At 35.3% G+C, this 25,000-nt stretch overlaps 5 protein-coding genes across 13 annotated transcripts in view; 4 read left to right on the top strand and 1 right to left on the bottom strand.

The window, feature by feature from the left end:
- LOC122360719 (upstream stimulatory factor 2) overlaps positions 1 to 1,142 on the bottom strand; it is a 21,738-nt gene extending 20,596 nt beyond the window's left edge. For 5 of the 7 annotated variants that reach the window (XM_043261545.1, XM_043261543.1, XM_043261542.1 and 2 more), the window contains exons 1-3: positions 979 to 1,142; positions 584 to 723; positions 297 to 349 (exon numbers count right to left, since the gene is read on the bottom strand). The gene's annotated coding sequence lies outside the window, so the exon portion shown is untranslated. The remainder of the gene's footprint in view (positions 1 to 296; positions 350 to 583; positions 724 to 978) is intronic. The other 2 variants (XM_043261547.1, XM_043261546.1) reach the window with 2 other exon arrangements.
- Positions 1,143 to 1,306: 164 nt separating this feature from the next.
- etfb (electron transfer flavoprotein subunit beta) lies at positions 1,307 to 6,842 on the top strand. The gene is made up of 7 exons (XM_043261884.1): positions 1,307 to 1,451; positions 3,045 to 3,203; positions 3,860 to 4,018; positions 4,100 to 4,162; positions 4,311 to 4,469; positions 5,263 to 5,472; positions 6,346 to 6,842. Exons 1-6 carry the CDS (start codon positions 1,398 to 1,400, stop codon positions 5,431 to 5,433), a joined length of 765 nt encoding a protein of 254 aa, XP_043117819.1. The 5' UTR covers positions 1,307 to 1,397; the 3' UTR covers positions 5,434 to 5,472; positions 6,346 to 6,842.
- Positions 6,843 to 8,362: 1,520 nt separating this feature from the next.
- vsig10l (V-set and immunoglobulin domain containing 10 like) lies at positions 8,363 to 17,884 on the top strand. Of its 2 annotated transcripts, none has more exons than XM_043260290.1 (12): positions 8,363 to 8,680; positions 9,590 to 9,910; positions 11,098 to 11,370; positions 11,992 to 12,258; positions 12,363 to 12,611; positions 13,675 to 13,950; positions 14,885 to 14,977; positions 15,433 to 15,648; positions 16,080 to 16,184; positions 17,130 to 17,170; positions 17,247 to 17,330; positions 17,405 to 17,884. In XM_043260290.1, the coding sequence occupies exons 1-12, from the start codon at positions 8,632 to 8,634 to the stop codon at positions 17,465 to 17,467; spliced, it is 2,037 nt and encodes a 678-aa protein (XP_043116225.1). In that variant the 5' UTR covers positions 8,363 to 8,631; the 3' UTR covers positions 17,468 to 17,884. The 2 variants fall into 2 exon arrangements, with proteins under 2 accessions (XP_043116225.1, XP_043116224.1); XM_043260289.1 differs by having other exon boundaries at positions 17,127 to 17,170; positions 17,405 to 17,883.
- A 1,940-nt stretch (positions 17,885 to 19,824) lies between these two features.
- Positions 19,825 to 22,214, top strand: lim2.5 (lens intrinsic membrane protein 2.5). Its single transcript, XM_043261514.1, has 4 exons — positions 19,825 to 21,152; positions 21,460 to 21,609; positions 21,688 to 21,822; positions 21,910 to 22,214. Exons 1-4 carry the CDS (start codon positions 20,978 to 20,980, stop codon positions 21,969 to 21,971), a joined length of 522 nt encoding a protein of 173 aa, XP_043117449.1. The 5' UTR covers positions 19,825 to 20,977; the 3' UTR covers positions 21,972 to 22,214.
- Positions 22,215 to 24,741: 2,527 nt separating this feature from the next.
- Positions 24,742 to 25,000, top strand: part of nek10 (NIMA-related kinase 10) — a 15,755-nt gene continuing 15,496 nt past the window's right edge. For both annotated transcript variants that reach the window (XM_043262091.1, XM_043262090.1), the window contains exon 1: positions 24,742 to 24,849. The gene's annotated coding sequence lies outside the window, so the exon portion shown is untranslated. The remainder of the gene's footprint in view (positions 24,850 to 25,000) is intronic.

Here is a 25,000-nt window from a genome sequence, read left to right as displayed (position 1 = left end):
AGATTTTGGGTTAATGTTTAGAAATAACACCAAAGATAAGTAATCTAAAAGCACTTTAATGAACACGACATAATTTATAGTATAAAAAAACTAGCAAAAAAGTGTTTAAAATAAGTTTTAAATCAATTATAACATGGAAACGGTGTTCAATTTCATATCAACCACACAAATATAATCCATATATCTTTGGATGGGAATACAGTAAAATAGCACGGATAGAGGAAACCATAACAAATAAAGCATGCACTCAGAAAAAAAAAAATCATGTGATGAACAAGACTTAATGACAGTCATACCTTGCAACTTTTTTTTTTCTTGATATTGGTGGCTGCGGGCAAACTTCTTTTTCCTGTGACACATAAAAGTGCAATAGTTTAAACTTTTCAACAGATGGACTTATCAAGTCTTCAAATGCAGGAGATGCACAATGCTTCCACAATCAAACATCATTGTAAATATATTCACATATTTATTCCAATCTGTGCATTCACAAAATGCATGAAATGTCCTGACTGCGTGACGGATTTCTTTGAGTTTGCACCTCCCTAACCTCGAGCTGCTGAACGTGTAATGCATTCATTACCTGGCTCTGTCTGCAGTGTGTTTGAGAGTTGAGCTCCATCTGACTCTCTCACAGCTGATCACGTGAACAAACACTTCAGTCACGTGACGGCTTCTTCTTCATCCCTGGTTTAATGCGCTGCTTTACTGCCGCCAACTGAACTGGAGTGTGGAAACGTACAACGTTGTTTTTAAAACATTAACAATAATACATATTAAATATTAAATAAATATTACGTTCTAAAAAAAAAGGTCTGTGAAGTCACGTTAAAATACGATTAAAATCTGATAAATTTGTATTTGTAATTGTCTTCCTAAAATTGACAGATTTTTGCCACGCATTTAAGAAATCCACACTTTTGTAAGCTTTATTAATACACAGGACTTCATATTTTACGCACAAAAATAAGTGGTTACTTTTGAGTGAAGTTTTTCATTGTGACCAGCAGGTGTCCTTAACGTGCCGTTTCGAGAAATTAATCATTTTGAGATTATATTCGGTTGATTCGAAGTCTCGTAAATGTCGTTATTGATTTTATTTAATTGTAGCGAGGTCTAGATTTGCCGCCACAGCCACGACAGCAACGCGACCTTTAACCTACTTACGTGGGAACGACTTTTTTAAGTCCGTTTTTGCCGGAGCGCCGGAGCGCGAGAGCACGCGCGGCAACCGATTGGCCAGTTCTGCGCTTTCGATTGATCTGAGCGATTCTATTGGCTCGCGGAATGGGCGTTCTGTAAAGCCCGCCCCGAATGGTGTCGCGTCAATAGCGCTCCGGCTGGAGTTCGCTCGTGCCCGCGGTGATCCTTCAGAGTCGGACAGAGGAAGAGTCAAGATGAGCGGCAGAGTTCTGGTCGGAGTTAAACGGGTCATTGACTATGCTGTCAAGGTACGCAACAGATGATCTTTCGACCAACGCGTACAAACCCTTTAATTAAGAATAAGCGCGGAGTTGCCCTGTTTTAGACGGTGAAGTGCTGGCTGTAGGCCAGCTGTTCTGTTGAATGAGGTTAGACGAGTAAACTGGGTTGTTTGTTGAAGGTCAGTGTTGTTATTATTGTACTTTTAATGAAGAATTCGTAACAAACTAGGCGCAGTTATGACCATGCAGTCTTAATAATAATACGTTTTTTTTCTTCTGCTTCACCTGTCCAGCTGTAGTTTTATAAAATGCATACGAATGTGGGTTGCTCTACATAATGCACATCTTCTCTTCTTCTTCTTAATGCTAAAATTAATGCTAAAAAATTAAATGCCACAAATGTCATCCCTTAATACGACATGGCGGTAAATAGTAATATAATGTTATTTTCACATTGTTTACAATTCCAATATTCCTTCTATTGTCTATTTATGCAATTGCATATAAAGTTAAGCAGTTTCAGATACATGCATGGTTGTGGTTGCATGTTCAGATCTATATTTATTATGCAATTTATAATTTGTAAGATGTATTAAATGATGACAAGCAGCAAAAGCAATACGAAATGTTGGTGTTGAGTTGGCTTTTCATATTAAATATCATTAAAAAAAAAAAAAAAAATATATATATATATATATATATATATATATATATATATTTTTTTTTTTTAATATATATGTATATAAATTATATATATAAATATTATATAAATATAAATATTATACAGATTATATATATATATATATATATATATATATATATATATATATATGTGTATATATATATCTGTATATAAAAATGCAAATGCAAATAAAAGATCTTCAGCTTTATTTGTTATTATTTGATCAAGCTGCCTTTTAGTTCAATTAATCAATAAACTGATGTAAAAACACTCCTCTAACAATAAAAATAAAATACTTGTAAAACATGAATTATAAGATAGTGTCCGTTTCCGTTTTAGAGCATTTGATATTTATTAAGATTTAATTGCACTGCATTTGTCGTCCAACAACGAATGAACGTGTTCAGAATTCTTCTTTTTGCCGCTTTGCCCTTTAACCTTTGGTCTCGTGCGCTTCTGTTTTGGCCAGTATTAAGTAATCCGATATCGGACGAGTTACCATGTCGTAATTTATTGATTGCCAGGTCGTATTGATCAGGCTGGCCATCGATACCGTGTCAAATATCTTATTATGAGAGCGGTTTATAACACGTTCCTAATGAGCCGGATATGTGCTTGTGATTTTTAAGGTGATGAAACATCAGGTTCAGTTACGATTCGACTCTTATATAGCGATATTGATCCGGGAGCATGTGTTCGGCTAATATCAGGGTTACAGACCGATCCGTCCGTGTTATGGTTAAGAAATGGCATTTGTGGTCGCGGTCTTCCATGCTACCCTTGGCATAATATGTACGCAGGTCATCTGAGGTGAAACACGTTGGCTCTTACTTAAATAAGAGAGGTTGTGAACGGTTTTGGACCTCCTCCAGTCCTCGCAAAACAGCTGAAGATGACACGCACCTAAGAACGTTTCTCTGTGCGTCCGTCCGCCTCAGATCCGGGTCAAGCCTGACCACACAGGGGTGGTGACGGACGGCGTCAAGCATTCGATGAACCCTTTCTGCGAGATCGCGGTGGAGGAGGCCGTCAAACTCAAGGAGAAGAAGCTCGTCAAGGAGGTCGTGGCCGTCAGCTGCGGGCCTCAGCAGGTTCAGGTAAGAAATGCTCAGGTTTGCCGACGTTTGCTCTTGAAAGCGAAGGATGCTAACTTTTTTTTGGTTAACTGTAATTGTCGGCCGTGACCGAAAAGATGCCAGATAAGCAAAAGTCAATGAAGAAGATACGTGTCAAATGCACGTCTATGAAAAATACGAAATATTTAATTAGTAATAAACATCTTTACGTTACTTCAGTTTCCACAGAAACGTTGATAATAATCAGAAATGTTTCTAGAGCAGTATATTAAAATGATTGGAGCGATGAGGCTGAAAATTCAGCTTCGATCAAAGAAATAAATTACATTTTACCACATATTTTTACAGAAAGCGGTTATTTTAAGTCGTAATAATATTTCACAATATTGCCGTTTTTACCACATTTCTCGTTAAAATAAATATAGCCCTGATGAGCAGAAGATGCTTTTTTTTTTGTTGAAGATATTTAAAAAATTATTTTAATTATAAATAATTTTATAAACTAAGAAGTCTCCGACTTGACTATCGTTATGTAATATAAAAGCAACTAAAATGGCGGTTTTATGTTGAGCAGTAAACGAGTTTTATGTCTTCGTGTCCATTCGCCAAGTGAGGAAACGTTACTAAGTTGCAGTTTGCCATTAACTGGCATCCTCGCGGTAACCTCTGCGTTGCAGGAGACGATCCGGACGGCTCTGGCCATGGGTGCGGACCGTGGCATACACGTGGAAGTGTCCGGAAAAGACTACGAGACGCTCGGCCCCCTGCAGGTCTCCAAGATCTTGGCTGCTCTCGCTAAGAAAGAGCAAGCCGATCTGATCGTTCTGGGGAAACAGGTCGCTGATCGTTTATTACGCCCCAGTTCACTGCTGAATGTTAATGGGTTTTGTGACGGCATGGTAACGTTTCTTGTCTAGGCCATAGATGACGACTGCAATCAAACCGGACAGATGACGGCAGCGCTGTTGGACTGGCCCCAGGTCAGACATCTTCTTCTCATCAGCATACGTAGCGATGCTTGAGAAGAAAAGCATCGTCGTTACTATAAATTTGATCACTTTGCTTCTCATCTGAGCTGACTCCCAAATGACGCTATTAGTGGATTTTTATTATTATTGTTTTTTTAAGGGAACCTTTGCTTCTGAGGTGAGCGTAGAAGCAGACAAGCTGAAGGTGGTGAGAGAAATCGATGGGGGTTTGGAGACCATTAAGATCAAATTGCCAGCCGTGGTGACCGCTGACCTCCGTCTCAACACTCCCAGATACGCCACGCTGCCCAACATCATGGTACGGTAATGGCATGCTGCACATCAGTAGTGATTACAGTACATGTTCTGCACTAGTGGCTTTGGATAAAAATGTCTGCCTGATTCATATATGATTCATAATATACTACAAGTAAAAAAAAAAAAAAAAAAAAAATATATATATATATATATATATATATATATATATATATATATATATATATATATATATATATATTATAAATATATATATATATATATATATATATATATATATATGTGTATATTTATATATATATATATATATATATATATATATATATAAATATTTTGATTAAAAAAATATATATATATATATATATATATATATATATATATATATATATATATATATATATATATATATATATATATATATATGTGTGTGTGTGTGTGTGTATAATAATGTAATAAATATGATTATTATTTTTTTCCTTAATTTTTTTCTAAATAAGTTTTTTCTGCTCATCTTTTTGATTAAAAACACAGTAAAATCATATTGTATAATATTATTACTTAATATTATTTAAAATTAAAATGGTTTTCTTTGTGAATAAATTGTTGAATATAATTTATTACTGTGATGCAAAGCTGAATTTTCAGCATCATTACTTCAGTCTTCAGTGTCACGTGATTTTGGTGAAAAAAAAAAAAAGAAGATCTTTTTGTAATAACCGGTAGTATTTATTCAAAGCATTGTTAAGATTTTGTGCTTATAACACTTATAAGTACAACTGCTTTTCATGAAGAAACATAAAAAAAGCCGAATAACGAGTGTTTTTGTGCCCCTGTAGAAAGCGAAGAAAAAGAAGATCGCGAATGTGAAGCCTGCAGATCTGGGAGTGGATGTGAGCTCACGGCTGGAGGTGCTGAACGTCAATGAACCGGCTCAGAGACAAGCTGGAGTCAAAGTGGAGACGGTCGATGATCTGGTGGGGAAACTGAAAGAGGCTGGAAGAATATAGAGGAAGCAGATGCAGGAGCGGTGCAGGCTCACGCCGAAGGTCTGATCGTTAAATACGCTCAAATTTCTCAAACATTATTTGCACAAATAAATGACATGAAACAAAACATAAGACCCAGAAAAAGATATTGCGTTTAACATGCAAACAGTTGCCCCTAATTGGATTAAAGCTTTCCATTTCCATTGATGCATGGTTTGTGAGGATAGGACAATATCTGGCTGTGAATCAACTAGTTGAAAATCTGGAATATGAGCGTGCAAAAAAAAAAAATACTGAGAAAATTAAGTCCTTAGCAATGCATACTACTATTAAAAAATATATATAATGTAAATAACTTCATGGAACATGATCTGTACTTAACATCCTAATGTTTTTTGCCATAAAAGAGAAATCGATCATTTTGACCCATACAGTGTTGGCTATTGCTACAAATATGTCTGTGCTGTTTTTTTTTTGTTTTTTTGTCCTGGGTCACGAATATTTTTGCATCCAATAAGCAATAAGCAAATGCTAAAATCGTATTCTCATTTATAAGCTGAAAAAGTCTTGTGTTATCGTATATTCACAAAGACGTGATTTGTCAACTGTTTGTTCAGTTCTCAACCCATTTTCACATGCATTCATTATTTTATGCCTAATCCTGATTTTAAATGACACATTTTTCATAAAATGTAACAATCTTTTACATTTCTCTGCATTTAAGTGAGTTAAAGCTAATACACGTACTTAGGAAAAATATCCATTCTTATGTTGGAGAGCGAAAAGTTCATTAATATTTGACTGATCGTATACTTTTTTTGTGTTGGTTTTATTGGTATTTTTGAATTTGTATAAATTATGTAACATTATGCCTTTTTCGCATATAAGCAGGATGATTTTTTTCTGTAACTGACGTCTTGTTTTCGTCTTTAGGTCTCTCATCGCTGGTGACGGAGCAAACTTTGAGGCCAGTAAAGTCCGGTTCGGCCCCGTCACGAATCCAGACCAGACCCGTGTAGATCCTGTAGTACCTGCTCCTCCGTGTGTGACTCTTACGTTCACGTGGATGCTGAGAGACGCTGCTCCGTCAGCAGCCATCCGTCCCTCACCAGTTTTTTCAGTGCATTTCTAGGCAAAGCACATCAATATCGTAGGGAACATTCTGAATGCACTAATAAGCCATTTTAAGCCGGTTTCATTGCTCAAAATCAGAACCGATCGGACCTTTTTCTGTGATTCCTGTCATTTACTGTGTAATTAAAAAGCTGTTATCGCTGTAGTATAGTTATGCTGTTTAAATTTTGTTGTTGTTTTTTTAAGGACAGTGTCTCTCAGCATAACGAATCACGTTACCTCAAGCGCCTCTGAACGAGTCCTGATTGTACAGTATCATTTGACGGCAATAAAAAGTTGTCTTTTTCATATGCGCATGCACGTTTCGTGTGGCCTCATTCGTATTTCGGGGGGAGCTTTTTCAGAGACGTCCATTTCAAGATGTCAGGACCGGAGCTCGTCTAACCTGTTATGTGTGGGGACATGATTTTGGAAACGCAGATGTCCGGAGTGTTGTCATGTGCCACCCGTCCGGCTTACTGATAAACAAAGGCAGTGCTGGGAACCATGTGGGCTCTGCTGAATGAAGACGTCACTGTGGGTCGCTTCTCTTTCAGTGCAGTTTTTATGTCAGCGCCGAAAGAGGAGAAAGCTTTATACTCGCATATAAACATATTATATATATATATATATATATATATATATATATATATATATATATATATATATATATATATATAGATATATATATATATAGATATATATATATATATAGATATATAAATATATATAAATTATATATATTTATATATATATATATATATATATATATATTATATATAATTTATATATATATATATATATATATATATATATATATATTTATATATAGACTATATATATATATATATATATATATTATATATATATATATATATATATATATATATATATATATATTTATATATATATATATAGATATATATATAGTATAAATTATATATATATATATTTAAATATATATATATATATATATATAATTAAATATATATATTATATAGACCTATGAAAGTCAGGTAAATTATATATATATATATATATATATATATATATATATATATATATATATATATATATATATATATATAATTAAATACCTGGCTTTCATAGGTGTAGAAATCAGTCACACTTTTAACATTAGGCTATCTTTTTTTATTCAAATGTTTTAAACATGCGGTGTGGTTTCTATCTTAAAAAGCAAACGTATTATGCACTTGTCAGTTGATTATTTATTGCATTTATAGCTAAAACTTTACAATAAATCTCATTTGTTAACATGAATGCATTAACATGCGCTAACGCTGAACAAATTATTAGTTTTTTGGGGGGGTTACTGATTTTGTGCTGCATTTTGTTTTTAATCTTTGCGAAAAGACCTTCCATTGAGATTTTAAGAACTTGCCTAACATTTAGAGGTCTGGAAATAACCCTTTTAGCCCCTCAGGGCCCTCACGTGCGTTCAGATGCTTCAAGACGTTGGCTGAAGGGGTGAAATAAAATAAGAAATGTCTTGTTTTTAGCTGTTTACTTGAATTGTTAGCCATTGTACGTCGTGTTAAGAACACCTGCTCTAGTCTAGCGATTTCTCGGATAGTTGCCTGACATTTTTTTTTATTCATAGGGATAGTTAATCGGAAATAGCCTACTGTAACTATTTCCTCAACCCTGCAGCCTGCATGTTTCGTGCTTTGTACAGCAAAACAACGGCGTCTGAGTCATTGTGCAATCATGCAATTGCCGTGAAAGCTGGTTTCATGCAGGTTTGGAACAAGTAAATAATGGCATAATCTGCAATTAACCGGCTAGCCCTTTAAGAGCAGCACGCTAAGCCCCGCCCACTCCTGCCTGCTCGCGGTTTTCGTGCAGCTCAAAACTTCTTAAAACTACGAGAAATCACATTCAGCATGTGTTTGCGATCGCACTGGAAGAGGACAGACGGTCGTACCTGTTATTGATCGATGGGTCTGAAGTGACTGATGGGATGTTTTGTCCAGGTGAAGCTCACCTGCGCGGTTGATTTCTCACCTGTCCGTTTTAGGAGCATGACTCCCGTCATCAAAATTAAACCTCGGACAAACCTGCAGGTTTAAGTTTGGGTCTGGCGAAATGCAGACGCCGTTTGGTTTGGTTTATGTTCTTTTGCTCTTCGTTACAGGTGAGTGAAACCAAATGTGTGTACTGTTTAACATTGACGTATTCGTTATGGACTTTAATATAACTCACACTGAGTAAAAAAATAACACTACTATAGGCTGATAGAATGCCATCGGGGTCAGACTATGCAGAAATGCCGAGAAAAAAAAAAATATATATATATATATATATATATATATATATATATATATATATATATATATATATATATATATATATATATATATATATTTTTATATATTATTATATATATATATTATTATTATTAATATTATTATATTATTTATATATTATTTATATTATATATATATATATTATTTATATATATTATTTATTTATATTATATTATTATTATTCAGATATTATTATTATTATTATTATTAATGATAATATTATTATTTATATATTATTTATATTATATTTATTATTTATATATGTATTATATATATTACTTATTATTATTTATATATTATTTATATATTATATATATTATTTATATTATATATATATATATATATATATATTATATATATTATATATATATATATATATATATATATATATATATATATATATATATATATATATATATATATATATTAGTCAACTAATAACAAACGAAACCTTATTGTAAAGTGTCATCAAGTTTGTGAACTTTTATCTTAATTTATATAATAATATCTTAATATTTGTGTTTTGTTTGGGGATACCATTTCAACACTTGGTTGTAACCTAAAAATCATATTTGCATAAAGTAATTGCATGCAATATTTTGGATTGAAATCCTGCTCTGGTTAATCTGTACACGGAAGTGAGCCAAGCCAGAAAATCGCAGCTGCTCTTCTGCACGCTCGCAAGCGTCCTAAAATCACGTCGTGATGGGTTATCGCTCTTTCCTCCCTCTTCTTAGGCAGCGTGTGTTATCTGAGCATCTTACCCAAGGCTCCTGTGTCGGTGGAAGCTCTGGTGGGCCAGAATGTGACCCTCGGTGTGTCTCACGCCGGCGTCCCTCAGCCCGAGGTCATGTGGTTTAAGGGAAGCCTTCTGGTGGCCAGGTGGACCGTGGGTAACGGCTCTCTTTCGGGTGTCGCATCAGGCGTTTTTAAACCAGAACTGAACGGATCGCTCACCTTCATGAACGTGCCGCTCGGTTATAACGGTACATACACCGTAGAAATGAATCATATTGGGGAGGAAAAGGTCAGCGCTACATTTAACCTCTTTGTTTATGGTGAGTATATGGAGGATACATTATAAACAGGTATATGATAGATTATTAAGATCGTCTTTTAATATAATCTGTTTTGATTTATAACTGTTCAAGGTTTGGCCAATTGACCAAATCTCGTCGTTTCGTTTATATTTATTAACTTTTTTGTGTGTGTGTGAGTTGTGAAAAAAACCTTTCTCATCCATTTACCAGCTGGTAATTATAATATATAATGACTTTAATTAATGAATCATTCACGAACGCTATATTTAACAATCACCGATTCATGTGTGTGAGAAAGGAATTACTAAAATGTGCCATTGAAAACCATTAAAAAAAAGTGAAATAAATAACAATTTTTAATTTAACTGAAATATGCTTTTTGTTTCAATCAGTTGCCAAGGCAACATGTTTTATTTTAGTTGAACTTGATGTACTTGAAAAACATAAAAATAAAACTGAAATGAAAATGTACGCAGAAATACCAAGAAAACAGAACAAAATTTTAACTAAAATATTTTATATATATATATATATATATATATATATATATATATATATATATATATATATATATATATATATATATATATATATATATATATATATATATATATATATATATATATATATATATATATATAAAATTTATAAAATATTTTAGTAAAAATGTTGTTTTGTTTTTAATTGTATATATATATATATATATATATATACCAAAAAACAAAACAACATTTTTACTAAAATATTTTATAAATTTTATATATATATATATATATATATATATATATATGTATATATATATATATATATATATATATATATATATATATATATATATATATATATATATATATATATATATATATATATATATATATATATATATATATATATATATATATATATATATATATATATATATTTTTTTTTTTTTATATTTGTTAAACAAATATTTAACACTTTTTATTTAAACTGTAACAGATACTACTTAAACACTGACATGTACATGACTAATGATGTTAAACATTTATTATGTTTCTTATTGTTCATTCACTCAATTATTTGAATGCACTTTTGACGTTTATGTGTACTCTTTCGTTATTGTTCCCCGTCTCATGCGTGTACAAGCATTTGATGAGTGTCATTGTTTTAAGCAGTGTCAGTAAATGTGTTTCATTCCCTTCCACGCCTCTCTTTCTCGATAGACGTGATCACGAATGTGTCCCTGCGCAGCGATCCAGGAGACGCCGTTGAGGGTGAAGCGAGGTTTACCTTGTATTACAGCACACTGCAAGGGGAGGCCAAAGAGGTGCGGTGGTTCTTTAATGGTCTCCAGTTACGAAATGGATCTCGTTATTCCATCGGCGGGAAGAACCTCACGGTAAACCAGCTCGGCAGGAACGACACGGGCCGCTACGCCGCGTCACTAAGCAACCCGTTCAGCTCCGAGACGCAGGGCAGGAACATCACAGTGCTGTGTGAGTAAACGGAGATGTGGCGCAGGCAGGAATGAAAATTTGGTGAAAATGTAGCTCTTGATGTAAATGGAAGGCGTTCCGTCGCTTGCTCCAAAGTCGGTGCTCTGCAGTGAATGGGTGCCGTCAGGTTAAAAACGTCCGCGCCGCGAACCAGCGTCTTCAAAAGCGTGAGTTTGAGGTGGTTTTTAGTCCATAATATCGCTTCCTCCAGTGAAAAAGACTCGAGCAACGTTAACAAGCCAAAACAGGTAAAAAAAAACACATTTGATGTTAGGAGATGGACTTTTTCACTGGAAGAAATGTCTTAATGATGGCTTTGGTTCTTACAAACACGTAGCTTTCGGCTTAACGAGACATTAACTGATGGACTGGAGTGGTGTGGGTTATTATGATGTTCTTATCAGCTCTCCATTCTGACGGCACCCATCCACCAAAGAGGATCCCTTGCCGCGTAAGCGATGCTGCGTTTATCTAAATTTGTCGAAGAAGCAATCTCGGCTACATACATCTCGGACGAGCCATGATTTTCATGTGTGCCCAAACTATCCCTTTAAGAGTCTTTCCCAACAGTAGCCCGTTTCATTTCCGACACCGCGTTTTCCTTTCTTCGTTCGCCCTCAGATGGACCCGATAGGCCGGTTCTCAAGGTCAGTCCCACAAAAGCGCTCTTTGTTTCGGGAGAGTCTCTGTCTCTCTCCTGTCAGGCCGAGGGTGAACCTCCCCCCTCCGCCACGTGGTTTTTCAACGGCGAGTCCGTCGCACCGTCTTCAACGGGAACAGTCGTTCTCAGCGACGTTAAGACGAGTCAAAGCGGCATTTATACCTGCGTGATGATCAACACCAGAACTGAGGTGACGCTTCAGAGGAACATCTCTGTAATTGTCTACGGTAGGCGCAAAAGTCAACCAAAATAAGGATGTCGTGCATCATGTAGATATCCTCTTGGTGTTTGGAGAAGCATTGAGCACATGGGCTTTTATTTCTCTCGTCAGAGCCTCCCGGAGGTGAGCCGCTGTGTTCGGTGCGGGCCGTGAACGGAGACGCTGCAGCGCTGCAGTTCCTCTGTCTGTGGCCAGGCGGCGCTCCGGAGGCACGCGTGTCCTTTCCAGGCCTGAGCGTGAACGCCAGTGGGTACGGGAATTACAGCGTGACCGTAAATGACATTCAGAGCTTAAACGGACGAGAAATCATCTGCGAAGCCGAGCATCCTCTGATTCGGACGCAGTGCAGCGTCATTCCTCGTAAGTCACGCTTCTTACTGATTTCAAATATTAACGCTTAAGTTACAAATAAATTTCCATGTGGAATTGTGGGGAAATTAAGTTTTTGAGCAGTATGATTTTTTTTAAAGAATTATCTCCGGCTCTCCAAGAGAGCATTTATGTGTAATATTTTTACTATTTAAAATAAGCGCTTGCTGTCTGAATATATTTTCAAGAGTATTTTATATCTGCGATCAAACTGAATTTTCAGCATCGTTACTGCCGTCTGAAGAATCATGGGATTTTTTTCAGAAATCATTTTAATTTGCTGTTTAAAAAAACGTATTGTTATTATTATCGATATTTAAAATTGCTCAGTAAAGTTTTTTTAGTGTTCTTTGATGAACAGAAAGATCCACGTTTATTTCATTCTGAATTGAAACACTTTTGTAACATTTAAAGTATTAATTAAATATACTAATGCTTTTATTTAGCTTTAAATTGATGAAAAGTGATGATAATTTTACATTTCTAATAAAACATTTTTTTTAATAATAAATGTTTCTTGAGCAGCAAATCTGAATATTTTTTTAAGGATTTAATTACATTTTAAACCATATTCAGATTAAATAAAAAAACATTTATTTTAAATATAAAGGTCTTTTAAAATTGTAGTATTTTTGCTGTATTTTGGATGAAATGAATGCAGGCTTGGTAAGTAGAAGAGAATATATATATATATATATATATATATATATATATATATATATATATTTTTTTTTTTTATATCTCACTGTTCAAAAATGTTGGACTGATAAAATAAATAAACTGTATACTGCATTCTTAATATATTTAGAAACAAAGCATACATTTAATTAATTATGATTAATATTTCATGTGATGAGTATTATTTAGTTGTAGAAATCTGTCTCATACATTGACTGTATCTTAACTTTTTTATGTATCGATTTATTATTTATATGAATCCACTACCTAATCTTGTTGCTATGCATTATGGGATTGCCTTCTACATGTTGTTAAGTATATTTAAGGACAGTAAGGCGTTGGAGCGGCCCATTTATCTCACTGCGTTATGTTGCAGGTGGTCCTGTGGATTTTCTCCCAGTAATTTTAACCAGCGTGAGTCAAGATGAACAGACGATGGTTGTGATTCGATGCTCTGCTGAAGCGACACCTCAAGCCCTTGTGCAATGGATCAAGAACGGACACCGCTTGCAAACTGGGCCCAAATATCAGATCAGTACAAACACAACTCGGCTGATAATTTATGGTTTTAATGTCACTGCAGACCTCGACACGTACACCTGCGCTGCCATCAACCCTCTCGGGAATAAAACGGTGGACACGACGCTGCTGGGTACAGAATACAGCCATCCTATGTTATCATTACCAATAATGGGGTTTTGAACAACTGAAAAAGTTATAAAATGCTAACAAAACAAACTGTATTGCACTACTACTTAAAAGTTTGGGGTCAAGCAGAAGTTGTGAGATTAATACTTTTTTTTTTTTTTTTTTTTTTTTTTTTTGTAGTAGGGATGCATTGATTTAAAAGTCATAATATAAAAGTATTAGGCAGTGCGTCTGTTTTTAACATTGGTAATAATCCGAAAAAAAATCTGTGTAAATCAGCATATTAGCATGATTTCTGAAGGATCATGTGACGCTGAAGACTGGAGTAATGATGCTGAAAATTCAGCTTTGATTATAAATTACATTTTTTTTATATGTGACCCTGGATTACAAAACTTAAGTTGCTTAGGTATATTTGCAGTAAAACAGCCGATGTATGGGTTTTTATTTGTTTATGCCAAAGATCATTAGCATATTTAGATATTTTATAAATGTACTACTGTATATATATTAAAACTTCATTGTTGATCAGTAATATTCATTGCTAAGAACTGCTAAGAAGGTGATTTTTATTTCATTTTTTTTCCAGATTTTCAAATAGCTTCATCTCGGCCAATATATTGATTTATTCTAACAGTAGACTATTTCTTCAGCTTCAGAAAACTGACCTTTGTGACCTGTTTTGTGGTCCAGGATCGCCTGTGTTCACGTAGAAGATGCTTATTTTAAATTGCAATAATAGTTCACGGTATTTAATTTTTTTACCGTATTCTTAAATTAAGAATTTTTAAAAGCAGCCGGAGAGACTTTAACAATAAAATGGTTTTGTAAGTTATAATGCATGCGTTTGATTTCTGTTTATTCTATTCTATGCAAACACAGTAATGTATGCAATTCTCAAAATATGCAATTAAAATGTTATTAATTTTTTTATTGAGGTCCTCAAATCTCCAATTCGAGTGTTTCCCTGAGTATCAACCGAACAGAAGTGACCCTATCATGGGTCGTTCCTCTCACTTCTGTTATTACAGGTATATGCTAATAATAATAATCAGGTATATGAAATAATCCTTTCAAGCTTAAAGGAAGACTCCAGAGAGGCTCATCCTCCAACTCCCCAACTTTACTGTTTTTGAATCCATTCGGCCGTTCTCCGGGTCTAGCGATAGCACTTTTAGCATAGCTTTTAGCATGGATCACTGAATCAGATTAGACCAGAAGCGTCTCGTTTAAAAATGACCACAGGTTTTCGATGTTTCTCCTAATTAAAACGTGACTCTTCTGTAGTTGCATCGTGCACCAAGCCCAACGGAAAATGAAAAGTTGCTATGCTAAGCTATGCTAAAAGTGCTACTGCAGACAGGCTTAACTTATTACCGGGGGAGTTAGAGAATGAGCCGATTTTCAAAAAAACGGAGTGTTCCTTTAATAAACTGCAAATAGTTTGCATAGCAGCGCATAATAAAAGCGTCGTTGTATTTTTAAGGCTTTGATATCCAGATGAAAGGACCGGAGATCTCAAGCCCATCTCAACCCAAACTCGGCATCGCTTCAGACTTCCTCACCGTCCAATCAGAGCCTGCCTCGGCCAGATCCAGCACGCTCTCAGGACTCAACCCAGAATCCACGTACTACTTCAGAATCGTCCCTAAAGCCGGAAGAACCGCAGGAGAACAGTCCGAGCAGCATCGGATCGGACCAGGTGATCTTTAGTCCCAAAAAAAATGGATGCAGATGCAGCTTTTTAAAGTGGTTTTTATTGAAAAAAAGAAAACCTAAATCTGTGTTGTTTGTGCATGTAAGCCTCGTTGCTCGTTTCCATATAAACATGCCCTTGAGACAATCGCCTTTTTAATTTTTAAGGATAAAACGGAGGGAGCAGGGGTGCACAAATTTATGAATGGCCTTCAGGAACAAATGCATACTACAAATGCGCTGTCCACTAGCTGGGACATTGTTGTCCAAAAGGTCCTGAGAGGAAATATTTTTGGTACATGGTGTGTATTTTAGTGAAATTCCAGTAAAAAATGCACACCTGTGCCAAAATGCATGCAGCAGGCGGAGTGAGCAACCGAAAAGGACAAAAATGTTCGCCCAAGGCTCAAGTGTGGTAAAGCTGGTTGTGTTGTTCAGCTGCTGGACTCAGTGGAGCTGCTATCGCTGGTATCGCTGCTGGAATCCCCTGCGCTCTCCTCCTCATCCTCATTGTGCTGGCCTTCATCTACTGCGGCAGACGTGGTGAGTGACTCGAAAGCCGTAGAGCACGGGGCCTACGTACGCTAAAAATTCACATTCACCCTCATGTTCCAAACACACAAAAGAAAAATGATGGCCATTGGTTACCAGCAACCGTTCAATCGTCAACATTCTTCAAAATATCTTCCTTTATGTTCAACGAATGAAACGGTTTGTTTTTTTTGGGGTGAAATATGCCTTTAGGTCACGTTAGAAATAAAATCATCTAAATGCATGAATGTAAATGCTGATCGGTTCATACCCGAGCGTATGAATCCACAGCCGGTCAATACATAATAAGACATTGAATATAATAAACATTGAATTTCAGGATTATTTAATAAACGCCAACGTGATATTTAGGACCTTTTATGCAATGTGCTTATGAGCCATATGCATATTAATTGTAGAAATATAATGGAAAAAAAAAACCAACGGGGTTCAGTAAATGTATTAATAATAATAAAAAAAAAACGTAAAATACAGTATAACAGTATAGTATGTAGTTGTAAAAATATTAAAATGAATTAATAAATTATAATTCATGAGTATAGTATTTTTTCTGGTTGCAAAATAATAGGAATTTGCTGCTTTATTGAAATAATAAATTATATTAGGGTTATTTTATATATATATATATATATATATATATATATATATATATATATATATATTATTTTATATATATTATTTTATATTTTAATTTTTTATAATTAGTTTTTTATTTTTTTATTTGTTTTTGGCTAAACTAGTTTTAGTTATCCCAGTTTATCCTAGTTATCCTACGCTTTTCAATATTACGTTTTCCTTTTTTACGTATAAGAAAAATGTTTGTTTTAATCCAAGCAATGATTTATTTATTTTTGTTTGCCATTACCCAGCAATAACCCTGGCGGTCACAGATAAGTGTCTCCTTCTGAACTGTTCAATGACTCTTTTCCTCAGCAGATCGAATCCCCAGGTATCCTGTATCGAGAGCAACAGAGAAGGTAAAGGGGGGGCTGTTTTTGCGTTACCGCGAGCACGATCTTCACGGTCGCTGAAGTGTGTTTCTCGTCTCCTCAGGCCGTCATCTCTCAGTCTGCTCTGAACCCTCACCGCCTGCTGAGAGCCAGACTGAAACCACCGCCGGCGTACAGACTTCAGCAGGTGCTCATCAGCTCGCCATCATCGAGAGGTGGCTACTCTTTTGTGTTTGCTGACTGTTCCTCTGTGTTTTGCAGCCCGAGCGGTCTTCTCCTTTGCCGTCTGAGAACTCGTGTGCGAGAATGGCCACCACCGTCTGACTCCGAAAGCCTTTAAAGGTGTCCAGGACATTTGTTCGACACGTTGCAGCCCGGACTCGAACCAGTGCCACTCACGTGAGCACCACAGCTGCTCCTGCACCGTTCATTTTTACAAGTGTGTTTTAAATTGCCAGCGCTGTATGAAAATGACCGTTTCTGTAGCTTCTTTTAAAATAAGTAGTGATTTTGAACGCTTTTATTCAGATTTAACATTCGTAATGATCAGAAATGCAGGAAAAGTAGTAATGACGCTGAAAATTCCGCTTTGCATTAAAGGAATAAATTACGTTTTGCAATATATTCAAATAAAAAACAGTTATTTGAAATTGTAATAATATTTCACGATTTTACTGCTTTTGCAGAATTTTTGCTCAAATATATATATATATATATATATATATATATATATATATTTTTTTTTTTTTTATTTTATTTATTTATTTTTTTTTACATTTCCCCAAAAAATAGTAATCTCACGAAAGGTTTTGGAATCTCAACAATGTCTCAAACTTCCAAAAAGATCTCAGTATGAACGCATTTCTTATCAAATGATCAAAAAAATAAAAATGATTTATTGACATTTCATAGCATTATATGAACACTGTGAACTTTATTTCCATTAGTAAAAAAACCCTCTTAGACATTTTAAATACATTAAGTATAAAAGAGCAACAGCTTAGTTTCTTTCTCTTTTCCGCCTGAGCTTGATTTTACAATTTTTGAATGATCAGACCGAACTAATATGAATTTTCATTTGCAAAAATGCATCGAATTAAACGGGAAATTTTGTACTAGACCGTCTAAAGTGGTATTTTCTTGTATCTTCAAAATACCTTTTCTGAGAAGATTTCATGCTAAAACCTTAATAGCCACGTTAGTGTTTTCTCATGCACAAAACTTTTACTTTTACTAATATGTTGTCCATCGCGGTCAAAAGAGAGTCACGGACATCGTGTGTCCGCTCATAATGTGTCGCCGCACGCAGGGGCTGAATGAAAGTGTGCGCTTCAGCATGTTGCATTGACCGCCGCAGTACTGCAAGCCTCTGCACATCACAGTTCCAGAACGGCCAATACAACAACAGAAAGAGCCTTCCCCCTCCAAAAGCCCCGAGCGCGGACCCGGCCCGGCCTGCGGCGGTCACGTGCCTCCCGCAGCATCGGGCTCAAGTGCGTTTGTCCGGCGTGGCCCGTTTTAAAGGATTTTGCCTCCATCGACAGAAAAGCCAGAGGGGATAACCTTTTGGAGTTTGGCCTGGCGGGTCCTTTTTGACGTTGCGCTCGCTCGCTGCGGGGTCCCACTTTCTCTCTCTTTCCCTCTGGGAAGGTCAATACTTAAGCGGGTTCATTTATCCTGAAGACCTCAGGTAAGGATCCCACCGACTAATTCACGCTTGTGACGGTTTTCAGGATAAATGCGATCGTTCGTTGCAGTTTCTAGTGAGAAGGCCCTTCAGACTGACCTATGTAAACTCTTGAAACTCGATGGGAGATGAAAGGATTTAATCATCTTAATTATTTTTTAGAAGTCGTGGTGTATGCTGCTGAGCAAAAGTATCACTTTTAGTAAAAACCCTTTTTTTTATAATTCAAAATCTCTCATTACAAATGAATGTATATTATTATCAGACATATAAACTGAAATATTTAAATATGCAATCTTTTTAAAATTTTTATTTTTTTACTGAAAGTTTCACATTTAGTGAATCATCTTTAAATGCATTTTTAATCATTAAAAAGTTTGTTCTGAGAAGTTAAAAAAATTCTTAGAATTTCTTTAGAATTAAATGCAAATTCTAATTCAAACTTTTATTACTGATTACATTTTTATATTTATATTTACACACACACACACACACACACATATATATATATATAAAAAACGGCATTTAATTTTATTTGTTTTTTCATTTATTCATCATTATTCTACTTCTAGTTCATTTTATTTCGCACACAAATCCACTTTTTTTTAAACATGATATTTAAACTCATTTAAAAAATAATGTATTTGTACATGTCCCAGGCAATACCGTGCAATCATGCATTAACTTCATGTAGAGCATTATGTAGAAATGCAAACACTCAACAAGGCCTGCAGACGTTTAGAACGGGGGTTCACACACATTTAATCGGCAGGAAATTTTCAATAGTCATATCACAATGTACTATATATCTTATTATTTTCTTTTAACATTTTATATAACATATTCAGCCCAACTGTTCATGCTATACAATGCCCGCTGCGGCAGTATTGACAATGCAACATACTTTTATCACATTACGAATCGCACCAGCAATATGAAATGAAGCTTGTGCAGTCTGAAACATCCACATCCAGGCTCTTACGTAGATATCCTAATGGCAATGATCATATATCCTCATCATCTCATTGTCTCTCCTGTGCTGTTTTGCATGAGTTTGTTGTCCAGCTCTGTAGTTTTGTGGCGTTGCGGGTTAAGCATTTTATTTATAATTACATGGTAAATGGTGTTTGGTGCTTTCTGTGAAGCAATGATGTCATTTTCCGCTATATGACTAAGCGTTCCTGTTTTGCTCGTGTGGACTGTAAAAACACAGGAAATTGCAAAAGCATGCACGACCGGTTTTGTGAGAAATTAAACATGCATCGTAACACAATTTAAGATATTTTGGATGAAAACCGTGAGGCTTGTGACTGTCCCATTGACTAAATTACACTGTCAAGGTTTAGAAAAGTATGAAAGAGTATTCTAATTATGTTTTCTGGAAAGCATTTACCTGGCAGTCAGTCTTCCAGCTTTCATCTCAAAATTTATCAGTGTTTATTTTTCTCCGGTCATAGAGATTTTTCCGCCTGTTCATTAAGTTGGCAATGCGAGGATTCACGCAGACCAAAACAAAAATGGATGCTGCGACACAGAACACAGAAGTGCATTTCCACCACTGAATAAAAATGTTAACAAACATTCAAAACCGCAAGGTACAAAGTCGCATATCTAAGATATAAGGTCAGAAATGCTATAAAATCTTGCAGTTGTGACTCAGAATTGCGAGTTTATATCTTATATGTTGAGAACATATTAGTCTTTTTTTTTTCCCCATCAGAATTGTGCTTTGTAACCCGCAAATGCACGGTTCTGATCATTTGTGTATAAAAAATCTAAATTGCCAGTTTGTATTACACAGTTTGCGAGAAGAAAAGTCAGAATTGCACATTTGCGTTACACAATTGCAAGAAAGTCAGTTTTGTGAGGCAAAAACTAAATTATCTCGAAACTTATTTTTATGCTTAAGCACCTTTAACATCCACTGAAGCTTTCCATTTCACAAAAGTGGAAAAAAAAATTCTTCTTTATAAAAAAAAGTTATTTTAAGAATGATTCATTGAAAGATTGTTTAGGCAGCCGAACGTGGCTCTTTTAAGAGTGAAGGGTATGTTCTTGACCTGTATCTGTTGTACATGATGAGCATCTGTGTGTGTGTGTGTGTGTGTGTGTGTGTTGTGTCTGTATAGTGCGTTTAGCTCCTCAGGATGTACAGCTTTATGGGAGGGGGCTTATTCTGTGCCATCGTGGGCAACATCCTGCTGGTGGTCTCCACGGCGACGGACTACTGGATGCAGTACAGACTGTCCGGCAGCTTTGCTCACCAGGGCCTGTGGAGATACTGCATGTCTGGCAAATGCTACACGCAGACTGACAGCATTGGTGAGTGCAAGACAACGTTTACGTCGCTGACTGTGTTCAATACGTTCCCCTAACACCCGCAAACCTTTATGTTTAACTCCATATGTTACTTGCCATTTTTAAGCAAAAAGTTTTGACTATATATATATATATATATTTTTTTATCATTTTAAATAATTTTTTTATATAATGTGTGTGTGTGTGTGTGTAATTATATATATTTATGTATATGTATATATATATATATATATATATATATATATATATATATATATATATATATATATATATATATATGTGTATGTATATAAAATAAATGTTATTTCAGCTTACTGGAATGCGACCCGGGCTTTCATGATCCTCTCAGCGATGTCGTGTTTTGCGGGAATCATCGCAGGCATCCTGTCCTTCGCTCACTTTTCTGCCTTTGAGCGATTCAGCCGTTCCTTCGCTGCAGGGATCATGTTTTTCATCTCCAGTAAGTCCTTTCCATCCAGATGCTTATAAAAGCATGAACACAAGAAGTCACCTAAGCTTCTTTTTATGTCTCCTGCAGCGCTCTTTGTTCTGCTCGCCATGGCCATCTACACCGGGGTGACGGTCAACTTCCTCGGGAAGCGTTTCGGGGACTGGCGTTTCTCGTGGTCTTACATTCTGGGCTGGGTTGCTTTGCTCATGACCTTTTTTGCAGGTCAGTACCGGTGAATTTTTGTTGTTTGATCTCCAGCATGTTTTGTCGTTCTCATGGAACACGTGTTTTTTTTTTTGTTTTTTGCAGGTATATTTTACATGTGTGCCTACAGGATGCACGAATGCCGCCGAGTGGCCGGTTCTCGCTAAAATGCAAGAGCATGTTTTCCAGAAACCCATACAAACACTCAAGTGTCTAAACATGTATATACAGGTTTTTGTACCAGCGTAAGTTGGCAGAAAGATAAAATACACCACATTCTGATTCTGTAAGACTTCTTTAGTCTCTATCCAAACAGATGCACATTTAAGATGAAATATGAATCGCACGATCCTAAATGAATCTGAATCATTGTTCATGCACAGAGAAGCAAAATTTCAAATAAAATCTCAGATTATTCTCATCATCATTCAATGTCATTTTGTTTATTTACTGACTTGGTTTTTTTACGTTTTAATAATGGTAGAAAAAAAAAAAAAAAAGGAAGACCAGGTCCGAAGTCGTCAGGCTGAAGAGCAGACTGGGTTTGTCGCACAGTTTAAAGAGCGTGCAGATTGGCAGGAAGGCCGATCAGAAAGGTCAGGGTGGTTTATCGTTTTCAAATTCAAATTCAAATTTTATATGTCACATGCGTGGCACGACATGCAGTGAAATGCTTTTTACAACCGTCCGGCGTCTAAAAACTTAAGAAAGAAGAAAAAGAAAGAAGAAAAAGTGCAGGCGTTATAAATAAGAGATTTAAAAATAATACAAATAATAATACATTTTTTTATTTTAATAAAAATTAAAAGGAATGGGAAACAACTTTTTAAGAAATATATAAAAGAGTATATAAGAGGGAAAAAACAATTATTTATATATATATATATATATATATATATATATATATATATATATATATATATATATATATATATATATATATATATAAGGAGAAGTGTACAAAGTGTAAAGTGGGAAATAACGGGAATCACAGCGTGCGGTAAAAATGTTAGCACCTGTGCTCGATACGTTAAATGAACTCACGTTTGCAATATCTGGCAGCGAAACAAGGGCTTCTGCGCAGCTAAATATAGCTGGAAGCCAATGAGACCGGACGCTGGGACGATAAAGTTTACAACTGGCCATGCCCAGAACAGATTTCACTAATACACAAATGTCTTTTGGTACCATGACTTTGCACTGAAAAAGTAAAACATCAAATAAAACGGTAATAAAATCATTATCTTTGTTATCTAAACAGCTAATGGACAGCTTTAATGCCCCACATTCACCGTATTATAGATGATAAACCGATTATTTAAATTAAAAATTTATTATTATATATTATTTTTCAGTGCAACATCCAATGCATAATCAGTAAGAATCTGAATACGAAACGCACAAAGGTCTTCATCAGCACTGCATTAAATAATAAAACCAAGCAGCATAGTTTTATTTATTTATTTATCTTTTAATTAACATTAATGCATTTGAACGTGAAAGTCATAATTGTATCAGACAACAAAACCGACTGTTGTATTTTTTGCTTTATCGTATTTTATTATCATTTCACAATATTGTATTTTCATTATTTAATTGCATTATTTCCTTATTTAATGCAATATCCTGTGTGTGATCAGTAAACGTTTTTGTATTCTTTTTTTTTTAAGTGTCCAGATTCTTACTTCACGCAGGCCATATTTGTTTAAAACGGCTAGTTGTTTTCAAGTGAAATGATTAAAACCAATAATATCAAACCTGCCTTTTTTCACCACAAACTCTTCTAAAATTGAATGTGACTTGGTCGATCTCGCTGTGTTATCATTCCTACAGGTGTTTCCTGAGAAGAGACATATTGAGCTCAGTTCATCGAATGAACTAATGTGCAACTAGTATGAACTAATATGCAAAACTGCTATTGCATCTGAAGTTTGTTTAATATCTGAATTTGTTGGAATGCAAACAAAATGCAAACCTCGGTGCACATTGTGATCCCTGCTGAAAACAACAACAACAAAACAATAGTCACCATCACGCATTTCGTAATGGTTTTACTGGTTATAAAGGGAGCGGGACGTCTACTGCTTTTACTAATGGACCCCATGGGTTTCTACTGGTTCGATGTTAAAACCACTAAATCCTGAAATAGGCCTATGTCCCGTTCTGTAAGGGTTTTAATGGTTAAAAGTTGTTTGCAGTAGAAAAACAAGCGAAAATAATTCCTTTCATCCATTTTGCAAAAAGGCTGTAACATAAAATGTGGAAGAAACGAAGTGCTTGTTATTAGTTATTGCGTAATAGTTATTTTTGGGTTTTCATTTATCTTATTTTATCTTACATAAGCAAAAGTAGCCCAAAGTGGCTCTTACTGTTTTAGAAGTTCACTCGAGCTTCAAAAAGGCTTTGCAGGCATGAAGGATCATGGAAAGGTTGCCCATGTCAGTTTATTTAAGCACACCTGACGTGTATCCGCTACGAGATAAAAAAAGATGATCTTATTGTGAACTTTTGACTTCTTGAATCCAGCGAAGGTTTTTTCGTGCAACATTTTTTTTCTCTCATCTGAATATTTTTATTTTGACGGTCAGACATGTTAATATCCCCACGTTTAATAGCCTGCTCAAAAAGTGCATTCAGTCCAACATTTGACATTAGTCGTCGTTTTAATCACTTTGGGCTGCTTAATAATGCATTTAAAGGTAAAATGTTTTTTTTTTTTTTTCCGCCATGCGTCTTTTTTATTGTTTAGAAATGCCTTGATTTTGATTAAATATTATAAATGTCAAATGTTAAATATTAATTTATTATTTGTCGCTGTTTGTAACTGATTCAAGGTCAGCGGAAAAAAAGAAACTCGAGCTCATCTCGGAGCTTTCGGTTGAGCATCGCCATGGTAACCGCGGACGCCTCAACATCGCGTCGTCTGATTGGTCGCCGTGTGTCTTCACGTTCCTGATTCGAGTTTGCGTGTGTTGTCTTCTCAAAAATATATGACGACCTTCAGCCATGCGATTCAGCCCACAGGAATCTTCCCGATCCACACGGGTGAGAAAATACATCCTGAAAGACAGAATGCGGTTACATCTCGTTCATGCGGCCAAAAATATTACCTCAGTCACGAATGATAAAACACAAACGCCTCTGGCATGTATTTTAACGAGTGCTAGCACAGCTTTCTAACAGAGTGTGTAAACAA

Source organism: Puntigrus tetrazona, chromosome 16 (assembly GCF_018831695.1).
Source record: "Puntigrus tetrazona isolate hp1 chromosome 16, ASM1883169v1, whole genome shotgun sequence".
Lineage (NCBI taxonomy): Eukaryota > Metazoa > Chordata > Actinopteri > Cypriniformes > Cyprinidae > Puntigrus > Puntigrus tetrazona.
Note: the sequence above shows the minus strand (reverse complement) of the source record. Positions and strands in the feature narration are given on the sequence as shown.

Coding starts and splice junctions, on each gene's coding strand:
- etfb (XM_043261884.1), top strand. CDS start 1,398: ATGAGCGGCAGAGTTCTGGTCGGAGTTAAACGGGTCATTGACTATGCT. Junction 4,163..4,310: donor CGCTGTTGGACTGGCCCCAG/GTCAGACATCTT, acceptor TGTTTTTTTAAG/GGAACCTTTGCTTCTGAGGT. Junction 4,470..5,262: donor CCACGCTGCCCAACATCATG/GTACGGTAATGG, acceptor GTGCCCCTGTAG/AAAGCGAAGAAAAAGAAGAT.
- vsig10l (XM_043260289.1), top strand. CDS start 8,632: ATGCAGACGCCGTTTGGTTTGGTTTATGTTCTTTTGCTCTTCGTTACA. Junction 8,681..9,589: donor TCTTTTGCTCTTCGTTACAG/GTGAGTGAAACC, acceptor CCCTCTTCTTAG/GCAGCGTGTGTTATCTGAGC. Junction 17,171..17,246: donor TATCGAGAGCAACAGAGAAG/GTAAAGGGGGGG, acceptor TCGTCTCCTCAG/GCCGTCATCTCTCAGTCTGC.
- lim2.5 (XM_043261514.1), top strand. CDS start 20,978: ATGTACAGCTTTATGGGAGGGGGCTTATTCTGTGCCATCGTGGGCAAC. Junction 21,153..21,459: donor CACGCAGACTGACAGCATTG/GTGAGTGCAAGA, acceptor ATGTTATTTCAG/CTTACTGGAATGCGACCCGG. Junction 21,610..21,687: donor GATCATGTTTTTCATCTCCA/GTAAGTCCTTTC, acceptor TGTCTCCTGCAG/CGCTCTTTGTTCTGCTCGCC.